The 19,721-nt window shown below is 53.7% G+C and overlaps 7 protein-coding genes across 7 annotated transcripts; 3 read left to right on the top strand and 4 right to left on the bottom strand.

Moving 5' to 3' along the window:
- Positions 1-667: 667 nt before the first annotated feature.
- UHO2_04266 (uncharacterized protein) lies at positions 668-1,965 on the bottom strand (the record flags this gene model as incomplete). Its single annotated transcript, XM_041555939.1, has 4 exons — positions 668-1,010; positions 1,372-1,481; positions 1,607-1,618; positions 1,912-1,965. The coding sequence occupies 4 exons, from the start codon at positions 1,963-1,965 to the stop codon at positions 668-670; spliced, it is 519 nt and encodes a 172-aa protein (XP_041411873.1).
- A 1,252-nt stretch (positions 1,966-3,217) lies between these two features.
- UHO2_04265 (uncharacterized protein) lies at positions 3,218-6,799 on the bottom strand (the record flags this gene model as incomplete). The annotated part of the gene is made up of 1 exon (XM_041555938.1): positions 3,218-6,799. The coding sequence occupies one exon, from the start codon at positions 6,797-6,799 to the stop codon at positions 3,218-3,220; it is 3,582 nt and encodes a 1,193-aa protein (XP_041411872.1).
- Positions 6,800-7,294: 495 nt separating this feature from the next.
- UHO2_04264 (related to UPF0659 protein C216.03) lies at positions 7,295-8,374 on the top strand (the record flags this gene model as incomplete). The annotated part of the gene is made up of 4 exons (XM_041555937.1): positions 7,295-7,737; positions 7,812-7,867; positions 7,985-8,112; positions 8,216-8,374. The coding sequence occupies 4 exons, from the start codon at positions 7,295-7,297 to the stop codon at positions 8,372-8,374; spliced, it is 786 nt and encodes a 261-aa protein (XP_041411871.1).
- Positions 8,375-9,696: 1,322 nt separating this feature from the next.
- Positions 9,697-11,216, top strand: UHO2_04263 (uncharacterized protein; the record flags this gene model as incomplete). The annotated part of the gene is made up of 4 exons (XM_041555936.1): positions 9,697-9,950; positions 10,106-10,199; positions 10,295-10,575; positions 10,655-11,216. The coding sequence occupies 4 exons, from the start codon at positions 9,697-9,699 to the stop codon at positions 11,214-11,216; spliced, it is 1,191 nt and encodes a 396-aa protein (XP_041411870.1).
- Positions 11,217-11,479: 263 nt separating this feature from the next.
- UHO2_04262 (uncharacterized protein) lies at positions 11,480-13,183 on the bottom strand (the record flags this gene model as incomplete). Its single annotated transcript, XM_041555935.1, has 1 exon — positions 11,480-13,183. The coding sequence occupies one exon, from the start codon at positions 13,181-13,183 to the stop codon at positions 11,480-11,482; it is 1,704 nt and encodes a 567-aa protein (XP_041411869.1).
- A 1,449-nt stretch (positions 13,184-14,632) lies between these two features.
- On the top strand, positions 14,633-18,238 carry UHO2_04261 (uncharacterized protein; the record flags this gene model as incomplete). The annotated part of the gene is made up of 1 exon (XM_041555934.1): positions 14,633-18,238. The coding sequence occupies one exon, from the start codon at positions 14,633-14,635 to the stop codon at positions 18,236-18,238; it is 3,606 nt and encodes a 1,201-aa protein (XP_041411868.1).
- Positions 18,239-18,430: 192 nt separating this feature from the next.
- On the bottom strand, positions 18,431-19,358 carry UHO2_04260 (uncharacterized protein; the record flags this gene model as incomplete). Its single annotated transcript, XM_041555933.1, has 2 exons — positions 18,431-18,481; positions 18,576-19,358. The coding sequence occupies 2 exons, from the start codon at positions 19,356-19,358 to the stop codon at positions 18,431-18,433; spliced, it is 834 nt and encodes a 277-aa protein (XP_041411867.1).
- Between the last annotated feature and the right edge of the window lie 363 nt (positions 19,359-19,721).

Genomic DNA, 19,721 nt, shown 5'->3' with positions numbered 1-19,721 from the left:
GACGTGACCCTGACACGCGCACTCCCATTATTATTTTTTGTCAGTTAGCTAGATGTAACATTCGGGTTGAAAATCACGACATGTTCACACAATCATCACATTCTTCGTCTTCCTGTGGAAGACCGCAGGCACTGCAAGACTTGTACCTCTCCCATGTGTCACATCCACAGATTTCAGGATCATGAAGTTTGTGGTCTTATAACAGCTAGGCACATTAGATCCGAGTGCAGGCTTCACGCACACGCAAATGCAACTGATATCACACCTGAGGGTTCTCTGCTACTTGGTTGCAGCTCTTCTCCGTATTGAGACGGAAAGTTTTTGGTAAGAAGACTTGGTGTTTGCGTGAAGTCCAACAAGAGAAGCAAGACAGGCGTAAAAGAGGTAGGCGTTAGGGCGATGATAAGGTGAAAGCTGGACGTCGATAGCAGTATGGACTAGGCATGACTGGATCATAAGACGGAACAGAGATGATATGAGGTTGAGGTTTTCGAAGACGGGAGAATGCGATCCAACCCAGTCCAAGCGGAGATCTTTATCCTGGAAAGCGTCGGCTGGGTGGCAGCGCAGAGCCAGGTCGGTACTCCGCGACCAGCTCCTCCCGCGCAGGGCAGCTCGTCAGAGTCTGTGTGCGAGTTGTAGAGCCGGTCAGATGCAGTGAAGACACTTAGTGGGTCTCGGCGGGAGCAGCAGGGGTGCTGGCGTTGGCCTGGTGAACGGTCTTCTGGGTGGTGAGGAAAGCGGGGCGGATGACCTTGCTGTAGACCATCTTGGCACCCTGGGTCTGGGGGAGCATGAGCCAGACAATGGCAAGGGTCTTTATGGTGTAGTACCAGGGAACGTAGTAGAGGACGATGCTGGAGAAGGTCTCGAGGAAAGTGAACATGCCGAAAACAACCCAGTAGGTGAGCCACTGGATGTCATCCTGAGGCTGGGGGCTCTCAAGAGCCTTGAGGGAGAAGTAGGCGGGGATGAAGAAGCCGATGAGGTTGGTCAAGAAGCCAGCGGCACTGTAGGTCCCAGGAGAAAAAGCGGATAGAACAGACGGAGGTGAAGAAGTCAGTACGAGGTGTCCGAGAAGCTGAATAGGAGCCGGGTAGACAAGCTTGGCGGCATTTCCGGCGTACTTACATGTTGAAGAAGACAAACTGTTAGAAGCCAGGACAAAGTCGACGTGTTCGAAGAGAACACGAGATAACAAGTAGATCGTCAGCAACTTGTATTCGAGATTGGATGTGGCCGCACAGCGGGACTAGGAGCGCAATCTACGTGCGACGCCTGTGTTGCGCGATTCCATCTCCAAGAGCCTGAATCGAAAGATTTTGCGCTGCCTGCCTAGTCTCGTGATTCCAGGCTGTGCTGCGTCGTTTCGATTTTGAGCTACTCACGAGAGTGAAGATACCGAAAGCACCAAGAGCAGCGTAAGCCTTGGGGATAGGGACGGTCTGCTCAAACTTTTTGAGAGCGGGGTACCTGGAGAGCTGCGAGATACGAATGTGTAGTGCGGAGCGTTTTTCGAGTTCAGAAGGGACGTTAAGGAAAGTCAGCGCACTGCTCAGTTGCATGAATGGCTCGACCTTACAATGAAGTTTGTACGAGTACTTACCTCCTTGTCGATCTGTGGTCAGCACAAATATATATATATATATATGTTCGAGCGGAACGGTGTCACAGTGGAAACGGCATCAACAAGACCAGATGAGAGAAGGAGAGCAGCGAATATCATGTTGCGATCGAGAAACGAGCGAGAAGAGACGTCGAGGTCCGCAGAGACAGTAGAAAAGCGGAAGGAACAGCAGTTTGGTTAGTAAAACTTTCTTCATTGTTGAGCAGATATCGACGAGCCTCGGCGTGTGCCGGCACAGCTCTGCCGTGCACGTTGGGGATGGAAAAAAGCGAACCGAAACGAACCTGAGCGACAAAGTATTCCGCCTTCTGCTGGAGCTGTTGGAGTTGAGCGGCCATTTTGATTGTGTGTTGTGTGGGGTGAGACTCGAGAGAGTTTTGTGCGATTAGAGGTTCGATTGAAAGAGATGCGACGTTGGGGTCGGGTTATGATATCAAAGGACGTGATGGTGGAAGTGGAGCAATGAAGATGAGGCTGCGGAGAAGGAGGGTTAGTTAGCCAAGTGTCTGTTTCTGATTCACTCAGTCAATCTGGGCGGACAAGAAGGAGAGAAGATGGTTCGACTTTGAGTGGTGATAAGTGGTCTCTAACATTCCAGGCACTTGGTCTGTCAAAGACAAAATCGGAGGTCGAACGCAACTAACGAACATGGATACGCACAATCCACCTGGCTCATACACATACAGACACAACCCAAGCAAACATTATCGGCACAGCAGGAGAGCTAGCGTATCGCACGATGCCACTGTGAGCAGAGGCAGTCAGCGAGTTGGAAGCGGCAGAATGAGGCAGAAGTCAAGCCATGAGGGATACAAAAGGCGTCAGCGCACAGAAAACGGCCGGTTGCTCTCAGTCTTTCGATCGGCTTTCAGCTTGAACCTTTAACACAGACTTCGAGGAATGGCCCATGGCCCGCGCTCACGTACAAGAGACAGAAAAACACTCGCACTGCCGTTGGCTTGTCTCACTGTGTGAACGCGTCATGTTGGTTTCTTCTTCTTCTTCTTCCTTGCCTCCATTTGGAATTTGCCTTGTTGTTTTCGCTCTCAGATTTCAAAACTCTTTCTTTGGATTTCGCACAGTTGTAGTCGATCATTTCAAATCTTCATGCGCAGCCACTGCCACACGACGTAGGTCGAATACAAGCTTGCTCGAGAAGAATTGAATTGGTGTCAGTCAGCAATCCTTTTTTTTTTTTTTTTTTTTTTTTTTTTTTTTTTTTTTTTTTTTTTTCCTTTTCTTTTTGCTCACTTTTCCCATGCTTCACAGCTCATTTCTGTGGACGGACCATCTCATTCAAGAACAAGAAGAACCTTGAAACGGCCTCGTCAAACTTCCACGCTTTCCGACTGGAAGTCAAAGCATTCTAGGCCCCTTTCTCGTGGCAAGCTGGCCTTCGTCGTCATCACTCATCACAGCGCCTTACATCGCAGCTACGGCTGACAGCTGATGCACAGAAAAGTTCCTCTTCGTCATCCGCACGAAATCATTTGATATACTGTACTGTAGGTAGGTACCATCCATTATTGATTGCTGATGATTGGTGCCAAATGGCAGTGTCTTGAGTTAGCAAGGATGGAGAAGCAAGAATCACTTGAGACCCATGTCCTTGAGATGGTTCCTTCGCAGTCGACCAGGATGGTCGGGTGCATTTTCAGGAACCATGATGTCTTTCCACACGTCTCGTAGTTGCAGCAGGTCGTTGATCGTGGCATCACCGACGCCCGAGTTACCATCAGCACCATTTGCTTGAACGCTACCAGAAGCAGACTTGGCATCGATCAGAGTCTCAGGGCCATACTCGGATCCTACAAAGTGAATCCTGTAGATGAGCCCATCAGCGCAGCCCACCACAACACTCTCGTGATCCAACTCCATCGCCATTGGATTGCGTGCTGAAGTTGCTAGTTCTTGCGATTGCGCCTCCCACGCACCTCGAATTGCGACGGTAATCGCAGGCCCATCGTCTGACAAGGGCTCTTCAGAAGCAGGCCCAAGAGCTCTTGGCTCCGCGTTACTACCCTTGACAGAAGCAGTGACAGGGACGTTTTGCAACTGAATTGACCTCTTGCCATGGTCGAACGGCAGACTGCTTGCGTACAGTTGACGTTCCGCACCGGCACGACTGCTGAAACGCGTCGAAGCAACAATACGGCGCTTGGCCGGGTCTACACATCCCACAGCTACGTCTGGCGTCTCCAACACCGAGACGACCCTTGGTGGCGTCGACAAGTCTGGGCAGATACGGGTAGCACCAGCTCCCGCGGCAGCAGCGTCGGCCTCCGCCCTATCATCATTGCCACCGATCAGATCAGCAACGGATGCATCGAGCGTCACATCGTCTTGATCCGTAGCAGGTGTCGATGGGAACGACAGCGATGCGGCCGACGTGGAAGCGCTAACTCGTCTCGGCGTCGACGTTCCCGAAGCTTGCCTGGCATCTTCGAGATCAGCGTTTGCCAATGGCCAAGGCTGCGGGCCTCCAATACGACGCGAGGTAGGGCTTGGCCTTGGTGGCGAAGGTGTAGACAAACCGGGTGCTGCGGACGTCTCAAACTTGGGCGGGGCTCCTAGTGACGCTCTGCCTCCTCGTGCCGGGCTAGCGCTCATCCCAGCGGAGCTACCGATAAGTGAGCGACGTGACGGCCGTGCATTGGTAATACCGCTGGTAGAAGACGTCGTGCTGATGTTGGAGTCGCGACGAGATCTCGCAGGCGTGCCAACGACAGGCAATGCGGCTGCCGTGCTGGCATTGCTCATCGTCGAGTCGCGCCGAATTCGAAGCGGGCTTAGAACTGAGCTCGCACTGCCGCCAGCGTTGCTCAGTCTTGACGACGCACTACGTCGAAGGCTCTCGGCGGTGAGTGCAGCCTGTGCCTCCCGTGCCGGTACAACATGTTTCCGCCATTCGAGATGCACAACGACATTCTTGGAGGCGACTGTCATCGTGTTGCCGTGAGCTGCAAACCATTCCAGCATCGATGACCCGCTCGACAGATCACCGAGACGAGCGCCCAAACCCAGATCGGCTCCTCCAAGCTTGGTCAACTGGAACTGGCCGATCATCTCGCGTCGCGGAATACTGAAACATCGGATCATGCCATCCACCGTGACCGCCACCAGCTTATCCGTATCGACAAGTGAGACACCTAGCGATACATTGCTCTGCTGTCCAAACCTCACAACTTTGGCGCCAGTCCGCCAATCCCAGACAACGATAGCCTTATCCTGACCAACACTGACGAGGTAGTGCTGATTGATGGCGACGTTGCGAATGCCACGATTGTGACCGGAAAGCGTCTGGATGAGTTCCCAGCTTTTCATGTCCCACACTAGCACACGGCCTGTATCATACAGACCGGCGCAGAGTACACCCTCGTCGAGCAGAAAGTCGAGACAAGCGATCGCCTTTGCACGCAACACCTTTCGACACTGTCCTGTGGAGATGTCCCAAACTCGGATGGTCTCGTCATAGCTGCCAGTCACGAGCGTCTTGCGTCCCTTGAGCTTCATCGCAGTGACGAACCCGGTATGCCCCTCGAATGTTTGGATGCTCTGTGCCAGTCCTTTGGCCCAGTTGCGTTCGCGGAAGAAGAGCCCCTTAACGAGCGGCTCCCAACCTTGCGGTTCGGTCGGAGGTACAAGCTTGACAGGGTCTGACTCGGTGAGAGCCAGAGCATGTGACCGCCACAGCTCGGGGTTTGCAGCGAGCGAGTGCCATTTCTTGGAGACGTGGCGACAACGCAGCAGATCTTGAATGGGTAGCTTCTCAAAGATCTTCAGAGCAACCGAGTCGGGTAGACCGCTAACCACGTCGCGAGTCATGCGTAAGTACCTCTCGAGCGTCTTGGACATGGCTGCAATATCCCCTGGTAGACATGCGCTGAGAATGATGCCGAGAAGCTGGATTCGCAGATGAGACGGCAGTTTCTGAAACTCTCGACGGATTGCTTCTTCGTCAAAGCCACTGCTACCTACCAAGCCGACGTGCTGAGAGCCCTGTCGAGGCTCTAAGGAAGCAAGGTTGAAGTCGGCAGCTGTCTTCCGGTCAGCTTCGCTGGTAGGAGGTGGTGGCGGCAAGGGATCGTCTTCTTCGCGGAAGTAGATGCAGGAATGCCAGCCGAGCTCCTTTGCAGCGACGATGTTGAGCGAGCTGTCGTCGACAAAGTAGTTGCGTGTTTCTGGCGTGGCACCGACGACGACGAGGGCTGCACGATAGTAGTCGAGCTCTGGCTTGCACGCAAAGTCTGGCACAGCATAGTCGCAGTAGGCGATGCCTTCCACCTGATCCTCCAGGTCCAGCAAGCGCAAGACCCTGTCGGCGTGAAATTTGTATGCGTTTGTGAGAGCGAAGACACGGACACGAGTGCGGTCGATGTCCGTCAGCAGGCGCTTGACTTGATGGTCCGGCCGCAGGATGTCCTCGAGTGGCAAGCTTGCGTCGCATTTGCGGTCGTAGTCGAGCGGATCGATCTGATGATGTTTGACGAGGCCGCGGATAGCAAGGCCGTATGTCTTGTAGTAGGTGGTGTGAAGCGTCTTGGCCTCGTCTTCGCTGAGCCCCATGCCATGAAAGTAGGCGCGAATGCGCTCTGCCATGAGCTCAGCAATCTTGGTGCTGCGTTTGTATAGGGTGTTGTCAATGTCGAGCCAGACGATAGCTTCGTTGGTGCGGAGAGAGGGATCTGGCAAGCCAGAGTTGCTGCGCGGCTCGAAGCCGATCCGACTGGTGAGAGCTGCCAGATCGTCGGTGCTCGTACTCTCGTCTAGATGCGTATGCGATGGTCCTGCGGATTGTTGGATTGACATTGTGTCATTGCTGTTGCTGCCAACGTCCTTGGGCGGCTTGTCACCGTTTCCCGAGGTGTTTCTGACGCTGCGTCGAGCATCTTGTCCAGCTGAAGCTCTTGTTGCCGGTACTGCGGCAGTCTTGTTTGTCGGTAGAATGGCTTTCGATGCGGAAGTTGATGCGGATGCGGCCGAGGGCTTTCTTGTTTGTGCAGGTGTAGCGGAAGAAGTCGCGCCAGTCGAAGGTTTCAATCGAAGAGGTGAGTCGGTTGAAGCAGACTTTGACGGTGTCCCAGCATCCTTGGAACCTGACGAGGGCGCTCTCCGTGACGGTGACGCTTTGGAAGACGAGCCAGGCTCGGCCGCCCTGGACTCGACCGCCATGTTGCTACCACAGATGCTGTGCAGCGTCGAGGTCCTCCGCGAAGGTGCGTGAATTCGGGGCGCTGGCTACCTGATGTAGGTGTATGTCCCACACAACGAGTTGAGCGGAAGCACACAACAGTGTCGTGCGAAATTCGGTACAGTATTCGAGTTGACCCTGAACACAACGGAGCTGATGATGCATCATCTTGTGCAGCAACACGCTGCACAAATTCCCAAAAAGGGTCTGTGCGCCGCTCTCTCTCGCCGGGAATCGGGAATCGGAACCTTGACAGCTCCGCTCGGAGAGTGGGATATCGGCGATGTGGAGTATTCGGCATGGTTCAGCATGGTTGCGTTTTTACAGCGTAGGGAGAGCTCTTGTGTCCATCAAGCACGTTCGCCAGCGTTCAAGTCATATAGGGATGGCTGCCTCTCATACTTCGAACATCGATCTGCCTGTAGCGTGGCACTTAGTGAAACATATTCCACAGCGCAAAAGCCTCGCTCTTCACCATGTCCAGCACACCCCTTTCGATCTTCGTCATTGGTGGCCATGGCAAAGTGGCTCTCCACTTCACCCGCCAAGCAGCCGCGAGAGGCCACAAGATCTTCAGCATGGTTCGACAACCCGAGCATGCTTCTGACTTACCAAGCGGTCCTACCTCCGATTCAGTCCAGCCTGTGATCGCTTCTCTCGAGCAGTCTTCGGTCTCGGACATTGCCTCTCTGTTCACTAAGTATTCGCCCAACATCATCCTCTTCAGCGCAGGTGCCGGTGGCAAGGGAGGTCCCGAGCGCACAAAGACTGTTGATGAGCACGGCGCTATCAAGGTCTTCGATGCTATCGAGCAAAGTGGCATTGCCAAGTCCGACAACTTTCGCCGCTTTCTCTTGGTCTCGGCAGTCGATGTACGCGACAAGACCAAGCCTCCCCCTTCGTGGTACAGGAAGGAAGAGTAGGTATTGATCAGTCAGAGCACATGAGAGCCTGGCCATGGGCTCACAAATCCACTCTTGAATGTTCTCACAGTTTCGAACGCTCGGAGAAGACGCGAAACGCCATCGGAGCTTACATGGATGCAAAGTGTGAGTAGCCTTCTCAAATTCTCTCAAAGCAAGCCTATACCAGCCAACGCTCGCACTGCTTCTAACCTCATGCTCATCTCCCACCGATGTCCGTCCCCACTCCTTCACCCACAACAGACGCTGCTGATAAGAACCTTTCTGGCCGATCCTCTTTCCCTTGGTTCGTTCTACGACCGGGAGGTCTGCTTGACGAACCAGGCAAAGGAAAGGTAGCTCTAGGAGTCCACCAAAGCCTCGTGCACTCTGTAAGTAGACTCCAGCAACACCCACACGACCTTGAGCATCCAAATTTCCTAACCTTCTGCTGAACTCTTCTTGTGGTTTGACTATTTGACGGCGACACTGCAGATCCCACGCGAAGATGTGGCTGCTACGCTTCTGGAAGTGGCGCAACTTCCCAAGGGGCAGGCAGATGGACTGATGCTTGACTTGCTCGCCGGTGACAAGAACATTTCCACATCCGTCAAAGAAGCTGTAGAGCGAGGTCGAACTGATTTTGAAGGATGATCAAAATTCACAAGCAACCAACAACGTCGCGCATGTATGTACCTCTTCTTAAGATCTCCTAAATCCATTCCTCACGACACCCAACGTCGCTTTGTCGCTCTCAGATCTTGTGTGGCCCGTTGCTAACAGTCACTCCCACGGCGCGCGGTTGATCCATTCTCCGCTTACATGCAGCATGCATTCTGCGCAAAGCTTGCGCCAAAGAAGGCGGAAACCCCCGATCCGAGCACATGTCATCGACTCTCAAAGAGTGCATGCGGCTAGTTTAGAGCAACGGTCTGTTGGAAGATTTAACTCTGATCGACACTTATCGGGAGATATCAGTCTAAGTACGGTGTTCAAGCTTTTGAGCTAAAACACTTATACTATATTGACATGAGGGAAGAACGTAGCGGTAGCCTTGAGCTCTCCGCTCATTATCTACAGCTCGCGCGTAAACTGTCCCGCAAATTCAGATGTCACCGCACATCATTCCAATGCTCAATAGCCATATGTCTTATTGCCACACACCGTTGGGTCCCGTCCGTTGCCATTGCCATACTTCCTCATTAGGTGGAACGCTCCCACAGTCAGCCACAAACCACAAATGTATATACAGCTCGCGTGTAAACTGTCCCGCAAATTCAGATGTCACCACACATCACTCCAATGCTCAACAACCAATGTATCAAACCTATGCTTGACCTACACTAGTGTGGCAATAAGACATATGGCTATTGAGCATTGGAGTGATGTGTGGTGACATCTGAATTTGCGGGACAGTTTACACGCGAGCTGTATATACATTTGTGGTTTGTGGCTGACTATGGGAGCGTTCCACCTAATGAGGAAGTATGGCAATGGCAACGGACGGGACCCAACGGTCCTCGATCTCCATCATATTGGCCCACCCGCTCTCCGATCAGATCGACTTTCCCTGAGCCATCATCAGGTCGTGCTTTGCTGGATCGTTATCTCCAGCACGGTCTTGATGAACCGCAGCATTGGTTGTCCTGACGTGTTCTAGAGATCATGGTTCTGCAATGCTTCATTTCGGCCCACGGTGTGCCAGCGCAGGAGCCCCTTGAGATCTTCATTTCGGAACCCACTGACAGTCCCGAGCGCCTTCCGAAGCATTTTTTAGTGGTTTGGCAGAGGAACACTATCTTTTTGTTTCGAGGTGAGGCCATCTTGCTGTACCGAGATCTTAATCACCTTAAAACTCTAGAGAATATCTAAGGACAATGGACCACTTCGATCTTTGCCTTTCATCCTTTCTTTCCTCTTCCTCTCTTTTCCCACACAACCTTCCCCTCCCTGTTGACAATAAACAGGCCGTTGAAATGTTGTCGCACTCGTACTTTCTGGCGTGCTTTATCACCCTCAACTTCCTCTCGAACTGGGGTAGAGCTGCTCCGGTGTACGAAGAGGATCTCCATGTTTCCAACAGCTTCACCTCCTTCCTCGACGGCAAATGTCAAGCTCCCAAATTACCTGGCATTGACCCACTTTCTGGTTGTCCTAAAGACACCATTTTCGTGAGTCAAAAACATCCTTCTGCCAGGTACAGAACCATCAATTCGGTCTTGAATGCTCTGTAAGTATGCCGTCAGCATCATCAGTCCTTCGTCTATCACAGGCCTTCGGTTTCAAGACAAGACGCGTAGCGACAACCAATAAAGCCAACATAAGTTGTCGAGCTGACGCTCTGATTGCCATGATCTCCATGGCAACTCCTTTTCGATTACATAGCCCAGATGATGGAACTTTAAAGAATATCTTGATCGACGAAGGTATTTACCATGAGAAGGTTATTGTAAGGCGAATCAGCCCCACTATCTTTGCTGTAAGTAGCCTCTGTGGCTCGTCCCCTCAGACACGTCATCACGACTGCTGACCACTGACCACCGCCCATATTTCATCCATCTGAACGTATTGCAGGGAGTGACGCCCAACAATCGCGACCCGAGCGCGAACCGCGTTCAAGTATGGCAGTCGTCCTACGTCAATCAGAGTGATCCAATCAGCACGATGCACAATTGTGATGCTGTTGTTTTGGGCATCGGCACTGGTGCTGCAGCCAGCAGCTCGGACTTCAAGGCCTACAACATCAACTTTGTCCAGCGTCAATTCTTCAAGGGTCAGGAGGTGACACAGTACCAGCTCGGCCCGGCTGCGGCGCTCTGCGTTCATAACTCAAATGCTTCATTCTATGGATGCGGGTAAGTTTGCTTGCATGATAGCGTGACTTGGAACGAGAGCTGATGAATTCTCTACATCTCTACTTGCTCAAGATGACAGATTCTCGAGTTTTCAAGACACGATCTACGTTGGCCTGCGCTCGCAAGCCTTCTTCTTCAAATCCACCGTCAAAGGCATGACTGACCAGCTCTATGGCCAGGGCAAAGCATGGCTCGAACAGGTCTCTCTCCTTTCCCGAGGTTGTGGTGGAGGCATCACCGCATGGCGTGGCGATCCCGTAGATCCCCTTGTCGGCGTTTATATCAGCAATTCAAACATTAATCGCTCTCCCGATGCATCCACGCTCAAACCCATGGAGAAGGCATGCTATCTCGGACGACCCTGGAACGTCTACAGCCACTCGACTTACTTAAACACTTACATGTCAAACATCATTGCCGACGCAGGATTCAAAGTCTGGTCCAAGAGGCAGAGCAACTTTGACCCCAGGCTGACGAGGTTTGCTGAGTACAGGTCATCTGGACCAGGTGGATACATGGGGAACAGGGACTACCCCTTGAAGAGGGCACTGACCGACAAGGAGGCCAAAGGCATCACGTACAAGAAGGTCTTTGGTGGCTCGACGCCTTGGATTGACTCGAAGACGATGAAGAATTGGTGAAGGCCCTCTCCGTTCTCTGAATCATCAATCTTTGATGGTCTTAGTGCTCCACCAGCACAGTTGCGCTGCCTCATTCACACACACCCCACTTTGCAGTCATGCAGACATATAGATCTCAAGCATGGACCCTCCGCTTCTACTTTCGGTTTCTACTCTAATCGCAACCTTCATAACGGTGATCTGCTAGATAATGCATTGCAAACGATGATTTGTGATGACGTGACAATGAGACTGCGGAGACTGCGAAGAGTGCTGATCTACTTTCAGCGCCTCTTGCCGAGAACCTTGATCGCGCTGGCCTTGATGACACTGGCAGCCTTCTCCATCTCCTTCTTTGTGAAAGCGGCGCTGACAGCAACACGAATGTTGGGCCTTGACTCGAGCGTGGTTTCCAAGACCTTCGGGTTGATGCTCGGCAAACGCTTCATACGAGAAACAAAGATGCCATGCTCAAGCGCATCATCCACGATAGCCTGAAGGAGACGCATCTGCTCATCGACGGAAAGGTCGTGCTGGAGCGGACCTGCAGCAGCGATGCGCTTCTCGTCATTGCTGTTGGATAGCGTCAAGCTGACGTCACCGACAGAGAGCCTGTTCTTGCCCTTGTCGAACTTGTCAGCGGGGGTATCAGGGTGTCGGTCGGTCTTGCTGCGGATCTGAATGTGGACGAGAGGGCTGCGTGGATCACTCGAGATGCGGAGAGACTCGACGTGATCCAAGATAGACCGGAGCGCCTTGACGTTCTCGTGCAGTGTAGTGAGGATGGATGGTTGAGAGACCATGTACGAAATCGCTGTGCTGGCGGCGACGGCGAGCAATGCTGGTAAGGCGGCGGAGAAGACGAATGAAGTACCGTTGATACGCTGGTGGAATACGACCTCATCGGAGCCGGCACAGAAGCCTCCGGCAGATCCGAGGGTGTTGGCCATGGAACCAACCAGGATCTCAATCTCAGAGGCAGGGATGTTGTACAGCTCGGTGAGACCTCGGCCAGTAGCACCGAAAGTACCGAAACTGATGCTCTCGTCGAGGATAAGACGGAATTTGTGCTTCCTCTTGAGCTCCTGGATCTTGGGAAGGTCGCAAAGTGCGCCATCACCCTCAAAGAGACCTTCAGTGACAATGAAGCGACGGGTAAGAGGACCATTCCTGCGCTTCGTGTCGCGCTTCACCTGCTCGAGAGTTGCCTGAAGTGAGTCCATGTCGTTGTGATCGTACCAGTAGACGGTGGAACGCGAGATCTGAATACCTTTTTGGATTGCATAGTTGACACCACGGTCGGCGACGATAATGTCACCTCGTTTCGAGAAGGCAGGGATGACGGAAGAGACGGTGCTGAAGCCCTGACTGTAGATGATGCAGTTCTGTGTTCCAAGAAAGCGAGCGATGTCGGCCTCAAGCTGCATGTGAACGTCGATGGTACCGTAGAAGCCTGGTGGCGAGCAACTACCAACACCGTAGTTTCGAAGCGTCTCGATGGCCTTCTCCTTGACTGCCTCGTGACCTGCAAGATTGGTGAAGTTGTAGCTTGCCAGGTTCATGACCTGAGTAGGCTTGCCCGAGTTGTGCGAAGGAAGGCTAATCTTTGGCCTGCTGCTAGCGCCACCAACGATGGTGGGGATGGATGCAAGCTCTCGCGACTCGGCCGGTGTCAAAGGTGCACAGAGAGGCTCCGGCTTGAACTCGGCGACGAGGTCATCGATCTCTTTAGGTGAGAGGTTGACAAAGTTCTTCCCACTGGCACCACCACGTGTCCTGCTTTGGAGAACTGTTCTCAATGCAAACAGGACGAGGAAGAGTTCGAGAAGGGATCGGATGGGGTCATTTTGGTAGCTACTGGCGACATATCTTGCAATGATGGCGCTTCCTGGGATCTTTTTGAAGTTGTCCGTAGCAAATGTGACGGCCTGTTGAAAGTACTCTGTTGCCGCCGAAGCGTGTTCGGGTGGTATCGCTTGGCTTGCCATACTGAGAGCGCCGAGGAAGTGGTGCGTGGAATGTGTCTGCGGAAATGCAAGCGGGTCCAGATGTTGTTGCTGAGCCTTATATGCTTGAGACAGGACGCAAGCTCGATCGATACTACGTGCGACCTAAGCGTTAGGAGTGATGGGCCTTGTCGACAGTCGGACTGAGGCAGCGAGGTAGGAAGGGACGATCTGGTCAGAAGGAAAGAGAGACTCGGGTTGTAGCAATTTGTTGTACGTGTAGTTACCCGAGGCCTGAACCAAAGCTCGAATCTCGATTCCGAGCATCCAACAAAGCACACGCTCGCTGCTCTCTCTGACAGCAATCATCAAACAATTTTGACGCGTCTCGCAGATCGCTTCGGCAAAAACTTTATCGTACGAATGGATAGATGCGCATTTTTCAATGGTGAGCGAAGGGGCACGTGACCAACGTGCAGCGCCTCCTTACTCGAGTTATGCAATTTAACAATCTTTTTTTTTTTTTTTTTTTTTTTTCCTTTTTCTTCAATTTCTCAGCCTCCTTTTTCCAACAATTTTCATGCGTCGTCAAGGGCGATAACTCACTATTGCCGCGGAGCAACCCTTTCTACCTCAACTGGACGCGGTTTTTGGTCTTAGATTGCGAGATCCAATTCGGGATTCGGTGTTTCAGTCCAAAGAAAATTAAAAGGGTAAGTGGTGTGAGTTAGGTAGGATCTCACACTCTTTTTCGAATGCGCAACGCGGTAGCTTCATTCGGCCGGTGATCGATGCGGGCAAAATTGGTAGGAATGGATGGATATCATTTCTTTCGCCCGACTCGTCTCCATCCTTACATCTTCTCCATTACGAATTGCACCCTGCACCAACTGTGTTCACAGATCCACTTTGGGCTTGAATACCTCGGCACCCTGTCCAAGAGCTTCTCGCGCTATTACGTTGGTCAACAGGCTTCGCTGCAGCAACTCTACGGCTCGACTCGACATACGTACCTTGTCGGAAGGTCGAGGCGATCAAGGGCTACTACCACCGAGCTTGTGCAACTTTGACTGTTCGAGTATAGAAAGCGCGTTTCAAATTCCCAGCTGTCGCGCTCTGCAACCCATAACGCGTGGGAAGCAAATCTAGCGTTAGATCCATCCGCCGTTTCGTCGTTTGGTGCTATACTCTCTCTATCGGACGGTAACCCCGGACTCTTGTTCGTTTTACCCCACTCGCCTTCGCTTTTGTTCAGCTTCTTCGCTGCAGCATCCCTTCCTCGACGTCACGTCGCTCAGCTTTCCGCCTCCATCCTCCGCCGCTCGTCGACGGAATCACCAGGCGCACATCCTTCAGCGCCTGCCACCATCGGGAGCTCCTGGCTCTTGGCTGGAGAAGCCGTCATCGTTAGGGCCCCGGCAGAGCCACTTCGACCTCATCTATCCAACAGATCTATCCACTGACGCACAGATCAGCATCTCCCTCCTCACCATGTCGGACCACCAAAACCCGGACCAGCCTCTTCAAGAGCTGGCAACCGCAGCTCAGCTCGATGAGGAGCTCGAACAGCAGCAGCAAAAGGAACTCGAACAACGCCAGCGGCTCCTCCAGCAACAGCACGCCGAACTCGAAGCGCGTCGACAAGCCGAGGCACTGGTAGCAGATGTACAGCATCAAGCCTCTTCCTCTGCGTCTAGTGCCTCCGGCATCCACCAATCCACCTCCACCGCCCCTACATCCGAACAGCTCGCAGCCAGCTCTCTAGGTGATGTCGATGCCGTCATCGCCGCTGCAGTCAACGCATCCAAGCAGCACGCCGAGCAGGAGCGTCTACAGGAGGAGCAGCAGCAGCGCGCCGCCCAAGCGGCCCAAACCGCCAATGATGGTCACGCTTCATCAACAGCCATGGACGTAGACCCCGCTTCTCAATCGCAAACGCAGCATGCAGGCACAGCAGCAAGCGCCGAAACCAGTACCTCTGCCAACCCTCAAGGCCAGTCTGACATTGACCCTGCCGCTGCCGCAGTCGCCGATGCCAACAAATCGGGAGCTCCGGGCGACAACACTGCAGGAGACGAGTCGATGCGCGACCCAGACGCATCTTTGATGACCGATGGCGGCTCTCCTACCAAGCAGGACACCGACGCTTCCATGAGCATCACTGGCACACCCAAGCTCAAGAAAGAGCGAGCCAAACCCAAGCCGCGATCCAAGTCCGCTACCAAGATCACACGATTCCGTAAGATCACCAGTTGTCTCCAGTGCCGCGAGAAGAAGCAAAAGTGCGATCGCGTCAAACCTGTCTGCGGCAACTGCTGCGAGAATCCCGCCGATGACCCCTGCCACTACGTCGATGACCGCAAGCGTCCTGGCTCCGATGACGAAGACTTTGCTGGCGACTCTTCAATAGGCTCACCCATGGTCCGCAAGCGAAAAGAGCCTGAGGATGGCCCTGCTGCCCGACCCAGCAATGGTCGTATCTTCAAGCGTGCAGACTTCCCGCGCGTCAATGACCGTCGTCAAGCACTCATGATCCAGACACGCCGCGAAACGGTCGAGAAACTTGAACAGGTCGGCAGGGACCGTTCTCGTGACTTCAACACTCGTGTCAATGCTGCACGAGCCGCTGCCATTGCTGATGTCCTCTTTGAGAGTGCTATCACACTTCCTACCGCAGATGAGATTTCGGCATTGCTGTACACATACAAAACCCAGGTCGAGCCCTTCGTCAATGTCGTCGTTATCGACATCAACATTGCCCGCGTTCAGAGCTTCCTCCGATGGTGGCATTCCAAGCCCACCACCATGCCCGCGGACCCTCCGCTCGTCCCGCTGCTTCTCGTCATTCTCGCGCTCACACTGCAAGTCAAGCGCAACTCACCCGAATTCGAGGGGCACAACCTGAGGAACTTCATGCCCATTCCCGGCATCGAGTGCTCGGACGAGCGTACCTTGCTCAGCGTCGCAGGTCACTGCATCGACGCTCTCCAAATCGCCTGTCCGTCAGCATGGTCGAGTGCTTTCCAGGCACCCATCGACCTCACTAAGGCATCCTTGCTCCGCGGCATTTGGCATCTCAACGAACTTAATCTCCAGTTCGCAGGCACATGCTTTGCCCTCACCACCCGTCTGGCCCATGCCGCCGGTCTGCACCGCGACCCAGAGCACTGGTCTGGTATGCGTATCGAGGAAGCACAAGCGCGCAGGAACCTCTGGTGGAACATCGTCTTCTTTGAAGTGGCACACGCTCACCGCATCGGTCAGCCGCCGTGTCTGACGCACGAGGGCTTCGATACCCAATACCCCGACGACTATGGTGCCCTCTATGCCATGTATGAACGTGCCGGCCTTGCTGACCCTGATCCCAGTCGCACCATCCTTCCACCTGGTGCCACCGCTTTGGTGCCACGCACACCAAACCAGACCAACTTTGACTATCACTGGGCTCGATTCCGTATCTACCACATCTTCCTCCGTCAGAGTCAGCAGCTCTTCCGCTTCGGCATCTCATCGCCACCGGATCCGAACCTTAACGATGAATACGCAAAGTGGCGCGAAAACCTGCCCGAGAAGCTCAAACTACACTTTGAGCGACGTGCTAAAGGTTCTGTACGACCGCATGAAGAGCTGTTGGCCCAGGTTGCATCCCAGAAGTTCTCCAACCGAGTCTATGACCCCAAGATCACCGAGGAGTTACAGGACTACCAACAAGGATACAGCCTCGAGTTTATGTACCATCAGTGTATGATCACCTTGCATCGACCTTACATTGACGAGCAGGGTGCATGGAAACCGCCCGAGTCAGTGCAAAAGTCGCTCGAGGTCTGTCTGCAATCCGCCAAGGCACTCATCAACACGGTCGAAGATGTGCTCGCCACATTGCCGGCCAACAGCATGTACAACCAGTGTGCTTACTTTGCCTTCAATGCCGGCCTCATCTTGGCCATCCACTGCAAGCTTGATCCTAGCTCGCAGGTTCATCGACCTCACATCCAGAAGGCCCTCGACTTGCTCGACACGCTCTCGAGCATGGCAAGACTCACCAATGTCGCTGAGCAGGCCGGTCGATACAGCTCGACGCTCAAGCAGATGCTACATGGCATCGGCGGCGACATTGCCAACCTGGCCAAGTCGGGTGCTTCCTCTTCGACCGCCGCACCAAGCAGCGCCAATCAGAACGGCGACAACAACGGCGCTGGCCAAGGCAAGGGCGATTCAACGGACTCAACGCGCGATGGTGCGATTCTCGGAGCCCTCGATCCATCATTGGGTGGAGACGAGGGAAAGGAGAGCAACAACACCAGCGCTCGCACCGATCTTGACGGGGGGCCCGACCGCATCCCTGCATTCTTGCTTCCCTTTGTCGGTCTGCCCACCGATCCCAACAACCTTGGTCCTCAGAGGGGCAACACGTTCTGGAGCGAGTCGCTGCTCGACCGGCCAATGGTTGGAGTCCCTGTTGCTTACCCAGTAGGCTTCGGTCAGAGTATCCTGTCCAGCTCGGATCGGCAAAATGGAGACAGCTGGCCCCCCGCTCAGCAGGAAGGCCAAGCAGATGTCGCTAGCGGACATGGTAGTGATGATGCAGGTGGAGAAGCTCAGGCACAAGCCAACAATGATATGGCGCCTGAAGCGGGTGCAGAAGACGGCGATAGCGGCTCTGGAGATGCTTCAGCAGAGGCTTACAACCTGTATGAACTTTTGGGCAGCCGTGAATTGGGCACAGACATGCCGGATCGACCCATGTCATTCTCGCAGCACTACAACCACCAAAACCCAACGCGAGGCGACCAGGCCCCTTCACAATCATATCGCGCCTACGTGCAGAGCTCGCTGGCAAGAACCTACGACCAGCAGCAACAACAGCAGGGCAAAGCCGGTGGTGAGGGCGGAGACAAGGGCGAGAACGGTCTCGGTGCTGAACAGATGCCAAGCGAAAGCGCACTGAATGCTGTAGCTGCAGCAGCGGCTGCGGCTGCATCTGCAGAAGCGGCCGAGGGCAAGGAAGGACTGGACCCGAGTGCACAGGGCAACAACTTGGCCGGCATGTGGTACGCTTGGGAAAACTTTTCTCAGATGCTCAACAACCGTCAGTGATCCGAAGCTCATAAGCTCTTCTTTGTAACTTTAACGGAGAAGGTGTTCTGATTTGTATCATTATGCTCTCTTTTGATATGGTCATTTGTTCTTGTTAGTGACTCTCGTTGACGTCGATATCGAATACATGTGTCGGATCGATCTGAGAAAGTCGCCGTATGAAAGTGTGTCAGAAGAAACAGCGAGGGCTTGTCAAGCCTTGACAAGACGTCCGACGGCGTGCGGAATGAGATCGGCCGTTGTCTATCGGGATTGCAACAGGAGGGGGAGAAAGCAGATTGGGGTGGTCAGTGGCATTATAGCAGCCTGATGTGGTGCGTAGAGACATGTTACTCACCTCGTGGACAGGACGCTTGATGTCAATGGCCTTCCAGCCACCGATGTCTCTGAGCCAGTCGCCAGAGTCTCTGGTCAGCTCACATCCTCCGAAGTTGCGTGACCAGATGGGAGTCCAGACTGTCTGAATGATCCTAGCGAGTGTATGCTTGCTGCCGACGTGCTCGAAGAGAATGATCTGTCCCCCTGGCTTCAAAAGGCTTTGCAGGAAGTCCAGGTGAGTTTTGGGGTCAGGGATCGAGCACATCACCTGGAAGAGAACGATGGTGTCGAGCGAAGCAGGTTCAATGCCTGCCTGCAGCAGCGCAGGACGGCTCGTCTTGTCCAAGCCGACAGGGATGACCGTGCCCTTCTTGGACAAGTTCAGCTTGTTCAGCTTTGCGATGAGCTGATTGCGCAACGGCTCGTACGGCTCGAGACAGAACAGGCGCTCAATCTTGTCCGCATCGTAGTGACCCACGGAGTCGCCAGATCCAGCTCCGATCTCAAGAATTCGTCCGTAGGCAGAGGAGAGGAGAGGCTGCTTGATGTTCTTGTACATCTCATCGGAGGCTCGAAGGACTGGACCGAAGCCGTTAGCAAAGATGAGCTTCTGCCAGTGGAATGGGTTGATCAGGTTGAGCGGGTGCGGGTGACGGAGCTGTTCGAAGACAGCACGGGGGAAGCCCGAGAGGTAGAGCTTGGTGATGATCAAGTAGGGCACGAGGTTGGCCATGATGAACTCAAAGAGCGAGGCCGGACGGGCCGGTTTGGCGTGGAGGTCGCCGGGATAGCTCTTGACCATGTTGCGTGCAATATGCGTTGACGCCACGCGTTGTATCTGGCAGAGAGGGGTGAGAGAAGGTTTGCACAGGACTGCTCGAGATGATGCCAGCCTATATATGTGTTGGTGGCCAAGGTATAGGGCTGAGGACAGAAGCCATTTTGAGGCTCGTGCAAGTTGGGGAAAGAGAGAGTCCTGCCTTTTGAGAGCGGTGGCGGGATGGACGTCGTTTGATAGCCGCCTTGTGGAGACCTTTTTGACAGCTGCTGCCGAACTCAATCTCACAATAGCTTTGCAGGCATATAAGTGATGCAATGTGAAGAAGTTTTGTCCCGATAACTGACGATCAGGAAGAGTCTGAGTACGATGTCACTACTGTTTTAG

Source organism: Ustilago hordei, assembly GCF_900519145.1.
Source record: "Ustilago hordei strain Uho2 genome assembly, contig: UHO2_contig_08, whole genome shotgun sequence".
Taxonomy (NCBI): domain Eukaryota; kingdom Fungi; phylum Basidiomycota; class Ustilaginomycetes; order Ustilaginales; family Ustilaginaceae; genus Ustilago; species Ustilago hordei.
Note: the sequence above shows the minus strand (reverse complement) of the source record. Positions and strands in the feature narration are given on the sequence as shown.